The sequence below is a fragment of the Octopus sinensis genome, linkage group LG2 (genome assembly GCF_006345805.1).
Source record: "Octopus sinensis linkage group LG2, ASM634580v1, whole genome shotgun sequence".
NCBI lineage: Eukaryota > Metazoa > Mollusca > Cephalopoda > Octopoda > Octopodidae > Octopus > Octopus sinensis.
Window position 1 is genome coordinate 198,733,187 of NC_042998.1, and position 20,000 is coordinate 198,753,186.

The 20,000-nt window shown below is 38.3% G+C and overlaps 1 protein-coding gene across 2 annotated transcripts in view; it reads right to left on the reverse strand.

The window, feature by feature from the left end:
• Positions 1-20,000, reverse strand: part of LOC115227315 — a 210,815-nt gene that overhangs the window by 41,284 nt on the left and 149,531 nt on the right. For both annotated transcript variants that reach the window (XM_036500679.1, XM_036500678.1), the window contains exon 9: positions 4,115-4,292. In XM_036500679.1, coding sequence (XP_036356572.1) covers positions 4,115-4,292 — 178 coding nt within the window. The remainder of the gene's footprint in view (positions 1-4,114; positions 4,293-20,000) is intronic.

Sequence of the window (20,000 nt, forward strand, 5' to 3'; positions counted from 1 at the left end):
ATACTTATTATTATTATTATTATTATTATTATTATTATTATTATTATTACTATTATTATCATTCGCCGACGTTGACTTTACCCTTCATCCTTATGGGATCTATAAAATAAGTACCAGTTGAGCACTAGGGTCGATGTAATTGGCTTACCCCCTCCCAGGAACTGCTGGCCTTGTGTCAAAATTTTAAAACATTATTATTATGGCAGAGACGTTAGCCCGCTGGGCGAAATGCGTAGCTGTATTTCGTCTGCTGTTACGTTTTGAGTTCAAATTCCGCCGAGGTCGACTTTGCCTTTCCTCCTTTCGGGGTCGATAAGTTAAGAACTAGTTACGTACTGGGGTCGATGTAATCGACTTAATTCGTTTGTGTGTCCTTGTTTGTCTCCTCTGTGTGTAGCCCCTAATGGGTAATAAAGAAACATTATTATTATTATTATTATTATCATTGAGTGAGAGAGCAGTGCATGCCATCAAAGTGACACTGGGGTAAAATATACGAAGCCCAATATACCCATCATGACTACCCGTCTGATAAGGGTACACCAGGCACATGCATCACAACCATATGTGCGCGACATGGTGATCTCATATCAAGATAAACAGCACATGACCTTGCAGGTGGGGCCCAGTTAGAATTTTCTTCAGGTTGAGTAGCCCATCCCGCTCAAAAGGTCCCTGAATAAGGGTTGTTTAAGGATGTTGAACGAAACACCCATGTTTCCAGAGGTGAATTATTCAAACCCCAAAGAATCCCTCTCAACACATGGCTATGATGCTCCCCCACTACTTCTGCTCGTGATCAGAGATGCACACATCGTCAGCCACTAAGGGACATACTCAACTGGTTAAGGTCAAACAACTGACAAGCAAATCTGTGGTATTGAGCAGATTTATTATTATTATTATTATTATTATTATTATTATTATTATTATTATTATTACTATTACTATTATTATTACTATTATTATTATTATTATTATTATTATTATTATTTATTCTATTATAATAATAATAATTATTATTATTATTACTATTATTATTATTACTATTACTATTATTATTATTATTATTATTATTATTACTATCATTATTATTATTATTATTATTATTATTATTATTATTATTATTATTATTATTATTATTATTATTATTTATAGTGGCTAGACGCGTGTGGTATTAGCTCGTAAGTTTTTAACGTGTAATTTGTGTTTCCAGCAGTTGTTTATTGTTTAATGTTCTTACACAACGTTTGCCGAAACCACCAGCATCGCATAGGTCTCTTTTGCTTGTTTGTGTGTTTGTTTGCTTATACCTCTTGGTGGGGTTCAAATTCGAAAGAAAAATTTACGTCTTGTTTTGGAAAAAGTGTGTTAAAAATAACTAACAAACATGGCGATGTTCGCTCTGCTTAGAGAAAAGGAGGAGAAAGCCAGAAGTATCTATGTGAGTGAATTGCAATACACGTTAAAGTCCTTCACCTTCGACCCTCAAATGGAAGGGAAGGTGAACACTCACCAAGTCCAAAGTCCTGTGGACTATACTACTAAGGCGGCGAGCTGGCAGAAATGTTAGCACGTCGGGTGAAATGCTTTGCGGTATTTCGTCTGCCGCTACGTTCTGAGTTCAAATTCCGCCTAGGTCGACTTTGCCTTTCATCCTTTCGGGGTCGATTAAATAAGTACCAGTTACGCGCTGGGGTCGATATAATCGACTTAATACCTATGTTAGTCCTTGTTTGTCCTCTCTGTGTTTAGCCTCTTGTGAGCAGTAAAGAAATAGGTATTTCGTGTGCCGCTACGTTCTGAGTTCAAATTCCTCCGAGGTCGACTTTGCCTTTCATCCTTTCGGGGTCGATTAAATAAGTACCAGTTACACACTGGGGTCGATGTAATAGACTTAATCCGTTTGTCCGTCCTTTTTTGTCCTCTCTGTATTTAGCCCCTTCCGGGTAATAAAGAAATATATACAACCACTGTTGACGACTAACGGCAGCAGCAACAACCACTACAACACAGCACGGGCATTTAATTCCAACAAGGAAATTGACTCCGCACTCCGTGAAAGTTCTATAGAGGGTTAGTGGCAGACAAGAGCCACAACGTCCTAGGACAAACCCTCGGCGTCGGGCAAGATCAAGTAGGTGGTCTTTTTCCTCGGTCCCAAGAACTTACAAAGAGAAAACCGATAGTAAGGTCAACCAAATAATAATTGATCGATAAGTCGAAGACCAAGAAGTCAGAGTCTACTCTCCCAGTAGTAATCTCCTGTCTTCTTGCATGAGGGTATACAAATGTTGGAAATAGGGACCAAAATATAAAACAAAACCCTAAAAGTAAGAATTGACCCAAATAGAAGAAAAGAAAGAAGCGTTTTCCTTTCCCTTCGAAGAAACCAGAATTCAGAAACTCATCTACTCCTGGAACATCATGGTTTCTTCAATGGCAAGAACATCTAACGAGGAACCAATGAATTTCCTGAACATCGTGCATGAAGAGAACTGGTTTGCAAAGATACGAGGGGAAAATATAACGAACACCCGAACGACAAACTCTTGGAGGAAGACGATATCAGCTGTTTATTGGCAGATGTACCAGAACCATGTAGAGGATATGAACTGCCTCTTTCTGATTCCAGATTTACTCAGAGAAATAGACATTTCTAACACAACAATAATTACATGGGAATGCAAGTATGCTGGAATTGTGGGGAGCTCTGATTTAACTTAGAAGGCCGTTTCTCATCCACGTTCCATTGGGATTTTCTATTTATTTTCTTGTTTCTTTAACTTATAACCTGTGAAATTATTTCTGTGTGGTTATTTTCTGTGATGTTAGCACTTATAAAATGTCTTAATGTATCTTATGACATCCCTGCCCCTCCCACCGTTTTATATAACTTTGTTGCACATCCTCTTATCTCTTTTATAACAAGTCTATTGTATATGTGATTGGGCTCTGGAAGCTCAGTGAAAGAACTTATTAATGTTGATGTTGATATCACAATTTTAAAATATAAAATTTCATATTATCTACATTCGGTTCAAGCTTTTGAATTAATCAAGGAGAATGGTCTTTATCTGTGGATATCGTAACACTTTTTTATTACTACTAGAGGTCAAATGTTTTAAGCCCCGGAGGTTGAGCTACTGCATTCCAGACCCGCCAAGTTTGATAATATGGAGAGAGGTAGACGTTATGTCGGTTGATGGAAAAACACATGGATATCGGTCTCAAATTTTGGTACAAGGCCAGCGATTATAGGTAAAGGAAGTGGGTAAATCGATTACATTTACCTCAGTGTTCAACTGGTCCTTATTTTATCGACCCCGAAAGGATGAAAGGAATATGAACCCAGAACGTAAAGACGGACGATATGCGTGGTAACGATTCTGCCAGTATGTCGCCCTTTAACATGGATATCGACAGATAAAAACTGTGCATATGGAGTTAGGTTAAAAAGTTTCAATATGAAAAGAAAAAAAACCCCAATTCATCCCAGAACTCTAACACAATGATGAAAATACATATTGACCGACACGTTTGACATATCGATTCATATAGTGACTGACATATTGACTGATACTTTGATTGACGCAATGACTGACATATTGAGTAAAAAAAGAGCCCACTTGACTTATCTATAACAGTCACTCACACATTCCAGCCTCGGACCTATCGATATATATTATCTCCCCTTTTTATTCTTTTACTGATGCTACTTCTACTTCTGCTCTTTAGTTCTGCCGGGTCATAGTGCTAGTGCATGCATATACAGCTGCATGCGCACATACACGCGAGTACTGTCCAAATCTCCGACCAGTCACATACAGCTAGCTGGCATTCAATTGGCGTATCAAGTTTCGGGCATTTTGATTGGATTTTGCATAGAAAATTCACAAAAAAGTAACTTCTATTGATTTTTTAATGGCTTTGCGGGGTTACTGGGGAAATGTAAAGATGTGCACGACCACTTTTGGACGGTTTTGAATGACCATAGAAAGTGTGAGCCCTCTAACTGAAAAAGTATGGATTTGTATAAAGGACACACACACAGACATTTTGTCGTTTATATATATAGAGAGATATAGAGATAAATGACAATAAAGAGATCTACCTATATTGCCTGTGGCGAGTGACTTATTATTATTTTCATTAGTTTTAAGCGTCTCTTCACACCCTGTATTTTCATTGGAATCTTGGTTGCTTTGGCTGCCATTCCACGCATATACGTCGCCTTCATTGGTAGAAGTAAATACCGGGCTAGACGTGCAGTTCTCCAGTTTGCTATCAATCTGTAATAACAATATATGTTAGATTTGTATGGTTACTAAAAACATCGTTACACATTATCTGTATATATAAAGATGAGAATGTGTGTCTGTCTGTGTGTCTGTATGTGTGTCTGTGTGAATCTCTAAAACTTGAGAACTACACAACCAATTTCATACAAATTTTACAAATACCTTACTTAGGGTCCATGTAGTGTCATAGGTCAAAAAATGTTTAACTTGTTGCCTAGTGCGAGCCCACAGCAATATCATATCTTCTCCACTATTTCAGTATTGTGTCAAAAGTCAAACAATAACATCTCTCTGTTGTAGCCAGATACTTTCACTTTAATAGTTTCATTTTAATAGTGACACTATTAAAGTGAAACTATTATCTCACATATATATATATATACGTACATACATACATATATATATATATATGTGTGTGTGTGTGTGTGTGTGTGTGTGTGCGCGCGCGCGCGTGTGTGTGTGTGTGTGTGTGTGTGTGTGGTGTGTGTGTGTGTGCGCGCGTGTGTATGTGTGTGTATTTAGGGATAAACCACTAGGTGGATAACTATACGCTAGAAGAAGATCACATACGATCTAACTACAAAGTTTTTCAAATTATATTAAAATTGGAACGATCGTACTGACGAGTTCTGCGAACGAAAGATTACGTAAGTAATTTATTCGGTAACAGACGAAACCAGTATACGATTAATTCTTGATTTTTATATAATTTTCATCTGTCTTGCTCGCCTATGTTCTGGTGTTCGTTGAATTTTCTCTGGAGAACATTTTTTTATCCACCTATTGGTTTATTCCTAAATTTACACATGTATTGAATTTTTTTCTGATTTTTCAGATTTTTTATACGTTAAACTACTGGTTTTAAATTGATATTAATTAAATTAATATTCAATTTATCTCCCTCATTATTCAAATATATATATATATATATATATATATATATATATATATATATATATATATATGAAAGAATGGAGTTGAACGACGAATTAACAAAATTCCTTTATTTCCGACATATGTTTCGAAGGCTGCATATTCCTAATTGCGAAGGAATAAGGAGTATATTATGCCGCTTTCTCATCAGGAAAAGCAAGGAACTTATGTCAACATCAAGATGCACAAAAAACTTTTAGATGACTGCTCACACGGAGCCCATAGCGATAATGAGACTCATTACTGCTATGGGCTCCGTGTGAGCAGTCATCTAAAAGTTTTTTGTGCATCTTGATGTTGACATAAGTTTTCCTGATGAGAAAGCGGCATAATATACTCCTTATTCCTTCGCAATTAGGAACATGCAGCCTTCGAAAGATATGTCGAAAATAAAGGAATTTTGTTAATTCGTCGTTCAACTCCATTCTTTCATATATTTATATTTAAAAAAAAACATACAAATTTCAACACGAAAGCACGTAACTTCAAACCTGTCTTCTCTGATGTGAATTGCTACCCAGGTATCGGTTAACCGAATTATCCATAACAAGATAATTCATTCAACTACTCTTACATATATATATATATATATATATATATATATATATATATATAATATATATATATATATATATATATATATATGTATATAAACTTAGATATGTTTCGACCAATGATTGGTCCAGGCCATACATATGTATGTATGTATGCATGTATACATCTGCAGAAATGTATATATATATATAGATAGATGTATATAAATAGATGTATATATATATATATATGTATATACATGTATGTGTATGTGTAGTGGTATGTGTATAGATGTATTTCTATAGATATAGATGTGTATATATATATATATATATAATATATATATATATATATATATATATATATATATATTATATATATATATATACCCTAACATTCCCAGATAAGTGACTGGTTATTCAAAAACATTTATTGATTTTAAATTTATTCTGTCCAGTTACGTATCAGTATAGTGGTCATTTGCAAACTCCAGAGGTGACACATTCATTTCTCCTTAGCCCCCACGTCACACAGTTATTAATGTTTATTTAAGTTGGGTCACGCCCTCCCAACTGCTATTGATCCGCAATGCATCTTACGGCTGTGCCTGTCACCTGCATGGTGAGCAATCTTACATTAGGAGTGGTAATGACTAGGGTACGGTAGCTGACTGCTTATTGTGATCATTCGTCTTTTGGTTTCCTGTAGCTTTGCTCTCTTTTACAAACCCAGTGAACATACATATATTTCCTATTTCAAGTAAATTCAAACAATAGATATAAGACCCAAGTTAAAAAGATTCTCAACAATTCAGCTACTCTGGTTGACATTAAGACACCCACCTCCAATAAGGGCCTTAACTCCCACATTTTAGAGCTCCATGACCTCCATTTTTCAGGACCTCCATTTATAACAGGTTCTGTAAGACTGGAATTTTGGAATCTGCACTAACAAATCAGTAGTATGGGACACATGTGTCATGATTACAATTTTTTAAAGATATGTAAAGAGGGAAATAACCCTCATCTGCAATTTTGAATAAATTCGAATCATAGGTATTCCAGTTCATTACAGAAAATATAACAGAAAAGTCTAATTCTTCAATTGCATGTAACACGGGCAACGCCGGGTATCTCTGCTAGTTAGAAATACAATTAAGACTCAATGAAATTTTTATAAAACTACCTTTTTTTTCTCTCTCCACAACACTAAACAAAAGAAAGTGGTTGCATGTGCCAAATGCCTGCTGCTTTCTGACATAAATGATTCACAACAACAAAATCGATACGCTATTGGTCTAATACGAATTCACAACGGTGTTAGCTTAACCTTTTTCATCTTGCAGGGTTTGACAAATTAATAACCAGTAAAGTGTTGCGGCTATTGTTATTTTTTTAACCCCAGGCGCAGGAGTGGCTGTGTGGTAAGTAGCTTGCTAACCAACCACATGGTTCCGGGTTCAGTCCCACTGCGTGGCATCTTGGGCAAGTGTCTTCTGCTATAGCCCCGGGCCGACCAATGCCTTGTGAGTGGATTTGGTAGACGGAAACTGAAAGAAGCCTGTCGTATATATGTATATATATATAAGTGTGTGTATATGTTTGAGTGTCTGTGTTTGTCCCCCTAGCATTGCTTGACAACCGATGCTGGTGTGTTTACGTCCCCGTCACTTAGCGGTTCGGCAAAAGAGACCGATAGAATAAGTACTGGGCTTACAAAAAGAATAAGTCCCGGGGTCGATTTGCTCGACTAAAGGCGGTGCTCCAGCATGACCGCAGTCAAATGACTGAAACAAGTAAAAGAGTAAGAGAGCAAAGAGTAAAGAGGTCAGTTTCGATTGAGTAGCCTCTTTGATCAGAGTACTCTAAACATGGTTATTACGTCTTCTTTTCAAACAGCATCTCTTGGAATACATTATTGAACGTGTATTTATTTATTTATTTATTTTAGACGGTAAGGTGTGATTTGAGAGAATTTCGGCAGTTATTTCTTCTACGTCGAGCTACTATACTCTTTTACTCTTTTACTTGTTTCAGTCATTTGACTGCGGCCATGCTGGAGCACCGCCTTTAATCGAGCAACTTGACCCCGGCACTTATTCTTTGTAAGCCCAGTACTTATTCTATCGGTCTCTTTGCCGAACCGCTAAGTGACAGGGACGTAAACACACCAGCATCGGTTGTCAAGCAATGCTAGGGGGACAAACACAGACACACAAACACACACACATACATACATATATATATATATATATATATATATATATATATATACGACGGGCTTCTTTCAGTTTCCGTCTACCAAATCCACTCACAAGGCATTGGTCGGCCCGAGGCTATAGTAGAAGACACTTGCCCAAGGTACCACGCAGTGGGACTGAACCCAGAACCATGTGGTTGGTAAACAAGCTACTTACCACACAGCCACTCCTGCGCTATATGTTGAGGTCACTTTCTTTTCTCCTAAAATATCACTGGTATCTCAATCGATTATACTTTCCACTAATCCAAAAATACACATGTGTATTTTGACAGTGTCTGTATAAATTCATTGGCAGTGAAACGTGATCGCATGCCTGCTGGCAAACTCGACAGTTCTATGCTAAATGACATTTCAACCTTCATCAACTTTTTTCTAGAGTATAATGTCTCTAAGACTCTAGTATACAACGAGTGGAGGCGCAATGGCCCAGTGGTTAGGACAGCAGACTCGTAGTCGTAGGATCGCGGTTTCGATTCCCAGACCGGGCGTTGTGAGTGTTTATTGAGCGAAAACACCGAAAGCTCCACGAGGCTCCGGCAAGGGATGGTGGTGATCCCTACTGTACTCTTACTTCCTGTTTCTGTTGTACCTGTATTTCAAAGGGCCGGCCTTGTCACACACTGTGTCACGCTGAATATCCCCGAGAACTACGTTAAGGGTACACGTTAATTTCACGAGCAGGCTGTTCCGTTGATTCGGATCAACCGGAACCCTCGTCGTCGTAACCGACGGAGTGCTTCCAAGTATACAACGTAGTATCAAAACGTTCCCGGACTAGTTCCGAGGTGCGCCAGCAAACGCAGCACACGGTTGCTGTGAGAGCAAGCAGCGATCATCTTGAAGCAGTGTGCCGAATGAGATCTCTGTGTCTCCTTCGCAAGTTGTGAAATTTTTGTTTTTGTGATCACGTGTATGATGAGGTCTGCGATTTTTGTCATGAGCAAGAAGTTGGAACAAATAGCCAACGTGAAATTTTGCTTTAAACTTGGTAAGTGTACTACAATGACATTGAGCATGCTTCGGCAAATTACAACGACGAGGCAACGGGTCGTACGCAATGTTTCGAGTGGCATAGGCGCACGACAGAGTCGCAGCTCAATCAAAAGCATGAACATGTTCATCATCTTTTCGACATCTGCGGTATTGCGCATCGAGGATTCGTCCCTCCAGAGCCAGACCGTCAATCGAGAATTCTACGACGATGTTCTGAACCGTTTGAGGGAGGAGATTCGGCGAAAGCGATCGGATTTGTGAAGCGCAAAGAACTGGATTCTTCACTATGATAATGCACCCTGTCACCAAGTTCTCCTCACTCGTGAGTTTCTCGCCAAAAACAACATCGTATCACTTCCGCACCCACCTTATTCGTCAGATTTAGCGCCTGCAGACTTTCATCTCTTCTCCAAGATGAAAATGCAACGCAAAAGTTGTCTACTTAACACACCTTGTCGCGATCCAGAGCGAATCGGAGAAGATCGTCGACTCGTTTATGACAAACGACTTCCAGGCCGGATTCCAAAAGTGACAGGAATGCTGGGACCGGTGTATTAGTGCGCAAGGTGACTATTTCGAAGGAAATTACGATAAAACTGAGGCAAATAAGTTATTTTTCATTAAGCTTAACTAGTCCCGGAAATTTTTGATACCTCCTTGCATTACAAGTAGAAATATCCACCTTTACCCGGGTTTATTACATCCTTTTTTACTTGGTGAGTCTGAAAGAAGGAGCAGTGCCCATGATCTCTGCGTGCCTTCCGAAACTGGTAGATTAAATGTCTTTAATGTTCCGTTTTAAACTGTCGCGGATCAACACCTACAGTGGAGGCACAATGGCCCAGTGGTTAGGGCAGCGAACTCGCGGTTTCGATTCCCAGACCGGGCGTTGTGTGTGTTTATTGAGCAAAAACACCTAAAGCTCCACGAGGCTTCGGCAAGGGGTGGTGGCGACCCCTGTTGTACTCTTTCGCTCCAACTTTCTCTCACTCTGTCTTCCTGTTTCTTGTCCCCGACTTCCTACGCAACCGCTGAACCTGGATGTGCATTCATCCATCCGTCGATGCTCTCGGTGTCGGGGGTTGACCTGATTTCTCTTCTGCGGGTCTTACGAATAGCAAAGGACCACGTTTGGGACTTCTCCCACTTGCGATCTTGCGAGCTCTGGGACGAAGACCGCTTCGCTCAACAAACAAAGAATTAATTTCAGTGCAGGACTGCTACTTGTTTTTATCAACCCTAAAATGATGAAAAGCAACATTGATCTCTATGAAATTTAAACACGGAGAACAGGAACAATTACCGCAAACCAATCTATTCTACGCCCTAAATACTCAGCTAATCAGCCAACTGACTGTTCTAACAACAACAACAATAATCAAATGCTTTTATTTTGTAAGTCAGCGTTCAGTTCTTTCCGCCAACATTGTCAAGCAATACCAGGCAAAAGCTTTGTTCGCAAAAGAAAGCATCTACTAATGATTTCTAAATCTACTCGAGATAATAGTCAAATCTTCCACAGAACATATCCTGCAGTCATAAATGAAGGACACATTAGATAAAATTGTATGGAAAACATAATTGCTGGGGAAAAAATTGAATAATGCTGATTGAAATGCTTTCGATCTGAGTTTAACAAGATCATCGCTGGCATCGGCATAAGCAACAACCACGATAAAGACGGCAGCAGTAAGTATCTACTATAAGAATACGCTTGTGTTTTTCTCTGTCACAACATATGAACGAGAAAGGAAGGGATGATAGATGCCTAAGGAAGGGGTGATAGCAAATTTGGTAGTGGGATGATGGAAATTGTACGGGGAAAAAAATCAAACAGCGTTTCAACTCTGTGTGAGTATGTGTGTGTGTTTGTAAAAGGGAGGTATGTGAATGTTTGTATGTGTGAACCATCGTTCGTTCAGTAACAAACGATGATCGATGTCACGTCTCAAAAGACAACCACTAGATAACATTGACAAGTGTATTAATTTAATTTACCATCCATATTTTATCCCGAATTTATGTGGCCTTCATTCGTACAAGAAAGAAGGAAAACTTTAAAATTCCTTTGAAGGAAACAAGTAGTCACAAGATGTTAGTTGTGGAGAAATTTTTTCCCCAAAAATTTGACAATAAAAGAATTATTAAACTAAAAACTTGATTCTGTACCTTATTTATATGTAAAATACTTCAATTAGTCGTCATTTTTGACGGCACGGGTTCAGCTATTATTATAGTAAAGTAGCGATTTATATAACAATTTATACAACAACTAAAGTCTCTTTTTTTTTATGTAAGCTTTGAAATATTTTCCCAACATCAAAACAAAACTTAGCCTTTTATATACAGCTTCTTATAATGACAATTTCTGAAGTGGAACATTAAATAAAGCTTATTAAAACTGTATAATCTGAAGTGGATTTTTCTGTTATTAGTTACTTAAAATAAAGGATTCTCAAGTGGAATATTCCAGTATTTCAAGGTAGATAACGGAAACGTAGAGTACAATACTTTCCAGTTCCGTCAGTCATCTGCAAGATCAGATGTATCACGTGTTATGTTGAGCACACTTGGATCTCGTTGACCAGTCTCCTCGACGCGCTACTGTTTTGCATTATCTCTACATGGTTATTATTATGTTTTTTTCTTACATTTGTGTCCTCCAGCAATTATGCCAAATATATATATATATATACTACAAGATCTGTCTCTTCTTCTTCTTTTATCTAGTTTCTATAGTTTTCTTCCCACAAATTTCAAGTCTGCGTTCTTTGATGGTTTTTCTCTAAATAGCGGCATATTTCCATACGTACGTGTAAGGTCTTGTTTCGGTTAACAAGATCTTACATGAACAGAAAATATTAAAGTTCTCGAAAACAAATTTACAACTACTACTACTACTACTACTACTACTACCATCACCAAAACCACAACCACCACAACCACCACTACTACTACTACCACCAAAACCACCTCCACCACCACCACCACCACCACCTCCACCACCACAACCACTACTACTACTGCTACTACTACTACTACTACCACAACCACCTCCACCACCACACCACCACCACCACCACCTCCACCACCACAACCACTACTACTACTGCTACTACTACTACTACTACTACCACAACCACCACCACCTCCACCACCACTACTACTACTACCACCACAACTACCACCACCACCACCACTACTACTACTACTACTACTACTACCACCACCACCACCACTACTACTACTGCTACTACTACTACTACCACAACCACCACCACAACTACTACGACTACTACTGTTGCTGCTGCCGCCACCACCACCACCATCACCGCCACTACTACTACCACTACCACTGCTGCTGTTGCTACTACTTGTAGTAGGTGATGACACATATACTCCATCACTATCCATACACACCCCCTACACACACAGACACACACACACATATACACACATTAACATGCACTCAGGTAAAAGTGCAGATTGCTATTACTGTATATATGTGTAGGCGGTATGCCAGAGGATGTCTCTGTCTCTCTCTCCACCACTCTTTCTCTTTCTTTCGCTATCTGCCTGTATATCTGTCTGTCTCTTTGTCTTGTGTGTAGGCGTGTATATGTGTATGTATGTATGTATGTATGTTATGTCAGGTCACTTTCGAGTGCTACTGGTAACATGTAACCCAGTACAACCTGTTGCATGGTCGGGTCGTTGGCAACTAAACTGGCAACCCCATCAAGCTTGCTTGGTGAGGAGGGTGTTTATTGGACACCCTTCGGGATGAAAAACGAAACCCGTCAAAGGGCGGAGGAACTCTTGGGAGTCAACGGCCATCCAATAAATGTCTATAGGCTGTATCATGCGCGGGGACATAGAAATAATCGGACTGAATACCCGATCGCGCGGTCAAACCATTAGGAGTGAAGGACTCCTAGCCTTTGTTAGGGCATCCTTCTAGGAGAAGGTAACTCAGGTAACTGGGATAACTCCGACATAAAACCTGCGGCTCAGTGGTTACCGATGATGTTGACTTGTTCTTCTTTTCGGATTATGGCTGCTGTTGCTTAGTGAGTGGGATTGACTCAGTGCGCAGCCTTTCCTCACTTTAAAAAGATCTTCTTGCACAGGCATTGCACGATAACAACATTGATTAAGCTTCGTGCAATTCTCTATATAAATGATAATAAAGTGTGAATCAAATAAAATTGAAATCCTGGTTCAGTGACAGATCGATCAAGTTAGTAAAGTCTTTCCCCCCGCACACTTACACCAGCAACAGTGGCGGTCATCATGTAAAAAAATAGAACGGCTATGTATCAATTAATGTAAATGTATATACTGCATGTATGTATGTATGTATGTATGTATGTATGTATGTATGTATGTATGTATGTATGTACGTATGTATGTATGTATGTATGTATGTATGTATGCATGTATGTATGCATTTATGTATGCATGTGTGCATGTGTGCATGTGTGTATGTATGTATGTATGTATGTATGCATGTATGTATGCATGTATGTATGCATGTATGCATGCATGTGTGCATGTGTGCATGTGTGTATGTATGTGTGTATGTATGTGTGTATAAAAAAAATAAATTGTTCCTTCTGGAGCCATGCCAGGCTCATAAGGGCCGGTTTCCCGGTTTCAGTGGCATAGAAATTCCCCACCCCCAGGACGGGACGCCGGTCCGTTGCAGGATTTCTCATTTTTGCCAGCTGAGTGGACTGGAGCAACGTGAAATGAAGTGTTTTGCTGAAGAACACAACGCATCGCCCGGTCCAGGAATCGAAACCGCAACCTTACGATCATGAGTTCAACACCCTAACCACTAAGCCACGCGCCTCCACTATGTATGTATGTATGTATGTATGTATGTTCCATTACAAAGTGTAAATCAGAAGATTCGCCAACTGTTTGTTTGATACATTTATTGCAGGATATAATATCAAACTACAAAACGAAGACAATGTTGTTACATAAATTTACTGAAGGTTCCGATCGTTTTGAATGGCTAGAAGGACTGTTTCATTGCTATACATTGGTTTGCATGCATAATTGATAGATTAATTAATTAATTAATTAATTAAATTAATCAATTAACGAATTAGCCTTGGTCATTCTAATTAAACCCTAAATTTATTATGGTAGTGTCTGGGGAGAGTCATTTTCTTTTTGTGCCTTATAATGTAACACACTCACCGGTAAAATTTCCACTCTTTTCCTTATTTTTATTTTCCTAAAATTTTCGTTGCGTCTTGCATTATAAGGCACAAAAAGAAAATGACTCTCCCCAGACACAACAGAATATGCTTCAACACACGAACTCATATAAAGAATCTTGCAAACCAAATCCAAAAACGAAATTATTATGGTAGATTTTTCAGAGTTCCCATCAAACACATATATAAACCGATGGATGTGCGGTTTATAATTCAGAGTTATAAAAGTCAATAACGCACCGTCCAGACAATTCCGTAGATGGAGGTTGAAAATAACAAATAGAGAAGATACAGTCAAAATGCAAATATACAGATTATTCATGTATTTTGATTTTGTTTGTCGTTATATCTATGGTTTCATTTTTGTCTGTAAACTGCTGGGAATGATATATCAGTGGGTATGTTTTATGAAACTGAGTGGAATAGCAGGAGCATCTAACGAAGAACTTGTTTAAACAGTCACCTGAGGAAGTGCAATTTACACCTTGGATGTAAATAACGATTGCACATCTCACCAATAAACTACATGAATAAGATCGTGTCGAAAAAGTTGTAGTGATTTTAAATAAAGAATGTCGCTAATTCTATTTTCTTTCATTTGTCTATTTATATAAACTCTACAGATACTATGAAATTCCTGATATATGTCCAGTAGCAGGGGCACTTCCACTGTATGATGACATCAGGTAGCCAATAAGTATGGACAAGCTTTGCACAACATTCTACAAGCTTACCTGAATCTTACTAATATATATATATACACACACATTTTTTTCTCTCTTTGTTTTTTTCTGTGTCCCTTTCTGTAGAAGAGCGTAGGCTCGAAACGTAAAAGACTTTTTCTATTCCTGAGCGTTATATTAATACGTCTGTTTGTTTTCTACACCACCTGCCTTCGTCTTTTGTTTTTTTTGTAAACTCTCCCTATATATATATATATATATATAATATTATTGGTGAATTGAAGAAATGGAGCTGAACGCAGATTGAACAGAAATCGTTTTATTTCATTCTACACGTGCCTTTCGAAACACGTGTAGAATGAAATAAAACGATTTCTGTTCAATCTTCGTTCAGCTCCATTTCTTCAATTCACCAATAATATTTTAATTTCAATTATCCGCACCAACGCACGGTTGCAACACCATATGGTTGTACCTCCAACCGTGCTGTTTACTGCTGTTATTTTTGCTACTAAGGTATCGGTTAAACTTTTGATTAATCTACTACAAGATTATTCATCTTTCTATTTCACATAATATATATATATATATATATATATGTATGTATGTATATATTTGTGTGTATGTGTGTGTGTGTGTGCGTGTGTATATATGTGCGTGTGCGCGAGCTTCTATATGTGTATGTGTGTATAGTTCGAAAGAGTCAGGTTCCTCTCGCTGTCCTTCTGTAATTTGTTCAACCATATTTTTTTATTGGGCGAGGACATAGTAAGAGACTCCTTATATATATTCAAAACTAGCATTTTATAATAAGGAAGGACAATAGGATTGGTTGTCGTTGTTGTTTGGCCCCACGACGGCCTAAACTGATCATAAGTGTTTCTACTGACCCTCGCAACTTTCATCTAGACACAAAATATCCTCAGACTATATTATCCAGTGTTTTTATTTTAAATTCTAATGCAGCGCATTGAGTGAGGTTTGGCTGCTATTTCTAGCAGGAAAAACAGTCATTGTTAATGTTTTCAATACTGCTAGCTTAAACTTTTGACCGTTGATTCCTGTCCGCTTTCAGCAGTCAAAGAATAATATACCTTTTGTTTGTGCTAATTTTAGCAGTGTTGTGCCTTTAATATGGCTTCCATAACCAATCCTCTAGTTTTGTTAAGAATTCTGTATAATGCAGACGCAGCGGAATTGTTTCATTGACCAGAAATATCACGAAACGATTTCACTCTTCATTAAATAGAGAAGTACCCGAAAACTAAGTTTTCATACGTTTTTATATGGCTAAAATGACTGTTCCACGATGTAATTTTGTTCAGCTACAACGCAGTCTTAGACTAAGCCACTTATCAAACAAGTACAACACCGAAATCTATATATATTTCTTTCGACCCCGAAAGGATGAAAGGCAAAGTCGACCTCGGCAGAATTTGAACTCAGAACGTAACGGCAGATGAAATACGTCTACGCATTTCGCCCGACGTGCTAACGTTTCTGCCAGCTCTTCGCCAACACCAAAATCTATATATATTTCTTTATTGCCCACAAGGGGCTAAACATAGAGGGGACAAACAAGGACAGACAAAGGGATTCAATCGATTACATCGACCCCAGTGCGTAACTAGTACTTTATTTATCGACCCCGAAAGGTTGAAAGGCAAAGTCGATCTCGGCGGAATTTGAACTCAGAACGTAACGGCAGACGAAATACCGTTGAGCATTTCGCCCGACGTGCTAACGTTTCTGCCAGCTCCCCGCCAACACCAAAATCTATATATATATTTCTTTATTGCCCACAAGGGACTAAACACAGAGGGGACAAACAAGGACAGACAAAGGGATTCAGTCGATTACATCGACCCCAGTGCGAAAGTGGTACTTTATTTATCGACCCCGAAAGGTTGAAAGGCAAAGTCGATCTCGGCGGAATTTGAACTCAGAACGTAACGGCAGATGAAATACGTCTACGCATTTCGCCAGACGTGCTAACGTTTCTGCCAGCTCTTCGCCAACACCAAAATCTATATATATTTCTTTATTGCCCACAAGGGGCTAAACATAGAGGGGACAAACAAGGACAGACAAAGGGATTCAGTCGATTACATCGACCCCAGTGCGAAAGTGGTACTTTATTTATCGACCCCGAAAGGTTGAAAGGCAAAGTCGATCTCGGCGGAATTTGAACTCAGAACGTAACGGCAGATGAAATACCGTTGAGCATTTCGCCCGACGTGCTAACGTTTCTGCCAGCTCCCCGCCAACACCAAAATATATATATATATTTCTTTATTGCCCACAAGGGGCTAAACACAGAGGGGACAAACAAGGACAGACAAAGGGATTCAGTCGGTTACATCGACCCCAGTGCGAAAGTGGTACATAATTTATTGACCCCGAAAGGATGAAAGGCAAAGTCGACCTCGGCGGAATTTGAACTCAGAACGTAACGGCAGAGGAAATACGTCTACGCATTTCGCCCGACGTGCTAACGTTTCTGCCAGCTCCCCGCCAACACCAAAATCTATATAACTACGCGTTTTCATTTTTATTTATTCGTTTATTTTTATCGGATTGGTTGTTGCGCTTGATTCTTATCACATTTGCACGGCTAAGTGTTATAGCTTTCTCGTCTGTAATCAAATTTATTAAATTCATAGATCATTTGCTGCATATTCACAGATTTGCAGGAATGTGGGTTGTCATTTTAATAAGGAAGTTTTCAATGTTTGTGTTTTCATGTCTAATCGCAATACATTTTGGTTTCCTCTGTAACCTTTTGATAAAATATTCACATAGTGCCATGACAAGATTGTATTTGTTCAAGTAACATGCTTTATTTGTCGTTTTTGTATTTTAATAGGTTTTGAGTTGAATTTATTCGCTGCGTTGTTCTGTGTTTGGGTCCGTTAATTTGTTTCTATATTTGTTTGTTGAATAGTTTCTATAGATCTCTTTGCATGGCATTTCGTTTGCGGAGGCGGATTTGAACTTTCTTCAAAGCAGTAATTTCTCCATTGGCGTTTTATATCTGAGTATTTAAAATACCAATGAACTTATACTAACTCCATTTATAGGTCTTTAAGTATAATCATATACGGTGTATCTCATTTTTATCTTAATACTAACAGTGTAACCCGGCGTTGCTCGGGTTTGTTTCGACCCTTTAGAATTGGTACTTTTTGAAAAGTAAAAATTTTGCATTATGTAGCTTGTTATTCTCTTTAAGTGAACATTTTTCTGGTTGAAATACACTGAAAAATGGCGACACAACAGTAAAAAAATCGTAAAAAAATTGGGATTTTCATAGAAAAAAAAAGCACCTTTTTGATGTAAATAATTTTTGGTGTTAACATGGTCCGATTTGAATTTTTTCTTCTACGGAATGAAGAGCAAGCCTTCTTCTATCGTACTTTCAATTTTGGTCAAATTGCGCCACAGAGTCTCAGAGGAGAGAGTATTAGTTGAAAGCTACCAAACCTGCCACACACACACAGACAACTTCAGCTTTATATATATAGATTTATATCTTGAAATTATAATTTTTAACCTATTCAGGATATTAAATGTTTTAACAGAGTTGGTCTGAAGGTCACCCTTTAAAACCTCGAAATGTACACTATATGTTTATTCTGCTGCATCACGTTTTTTTTTCTATTGTGACAGCGTCTCAAATAATTTCTATTAAATTTTCTCAACAAACATAACACAGTGTTTTACGGAGATGTACTTGCATAGCAAGTGATTTGATCTGAGATCGTGTGCTGAAACGAAAACAATTGCAGCGTGGAAGGTGTTTGTAAGCCATTTAAGAAATACACAAAAGCCGTTCGATTCACCGTGATGCAGCACGGATCTTTGTCAGTGAACAGGTCGCGGTCTTAAAGCGACGAAAATATTTTGACAAATTAAACTTAAATGTTGAAGTGAATCGAACGGCTTTTGTGTGTTTTTTAATGGCTTATAAACACCTTCCACGCTGCAAGTGGTAACACAGTGTATTTATTCATTAGAATATGAATCTATTCCATTGCAACTTAGGTCTTTCTACTTTCGTTCACATACATTTAATATGTAACGAAAGCTGGCGTGAAAAATGGAAACGAGAAACCCAAAGAAGTGACCGAGTGAAGCCTAAGCTTTGAATAAAAGAATACACGCATCACGTGTGCGCATGTGTAAACAGGACCACTCAGTTACGGAGCCTTGAGCCCAATAAAATCTTAGCGTAAGGTAGAGTTTTGTAATGCGAATCCTATTTTATCAATTACTTCCAGACTATATAAAGGTCAATGAAGGTATTTCGATTGATAGAACGCTACGTTACAAGATTTTCATGGATGTAATACTTTTGTAACGCTGGCGACACTTGTATTGATGAAAGAGAAACAAAAGCATCAAAAGCAGCGACAAACGGAAGCTGAAATTTCATGTGTGTGTGTGTGTGTGTGAGGGTGCGTATAATTATTCGAATTTTTCGTCTGAAGAAGGAGCTGGTTTCTAACAAAGATGCAAAGCTCCGTCTTTGGAATGTAGATAACGAAAACAATGTGACATTTTAAACTTGAGGAAAGTCTTTCATAGCATTACTGTTCCGCTTACAGATTGTATTTTGCTATGTGCGAATCAATTGGTTGATTTCATTTTCAGAAAATCCAAGCTTATCCGGACTGACTGTTAGGCATTTACCTACAAAACCAAGTGCTTCAATCATTATTTGTATAAATGTAGATTTGTAATCTGAATATAGCAGCTGCTGGTTTTGAACCAGTTGTTCACAATTGGCTTCTTACTCTTTTCAGACTCACCGGTAGAGTTTATTCATTTACTTATTCATTTTTCCTAAATTTTTTCCTAAAATTTTCGTTACGACTTGCAACCTTTCAATAGTGATTGACTCAGTCCATTATCCGAGCTGCGTTCTACATGACAACAGAAAACAGTCCTCCATGCGCTACCAACACGCCAAGGACCAACATGGAGGCAACCTGGGTCAACTTGACGTCCGCATTTTATCCAATCACCCAAAGGACCCAACACTCAGACAAATACAGGAGTAC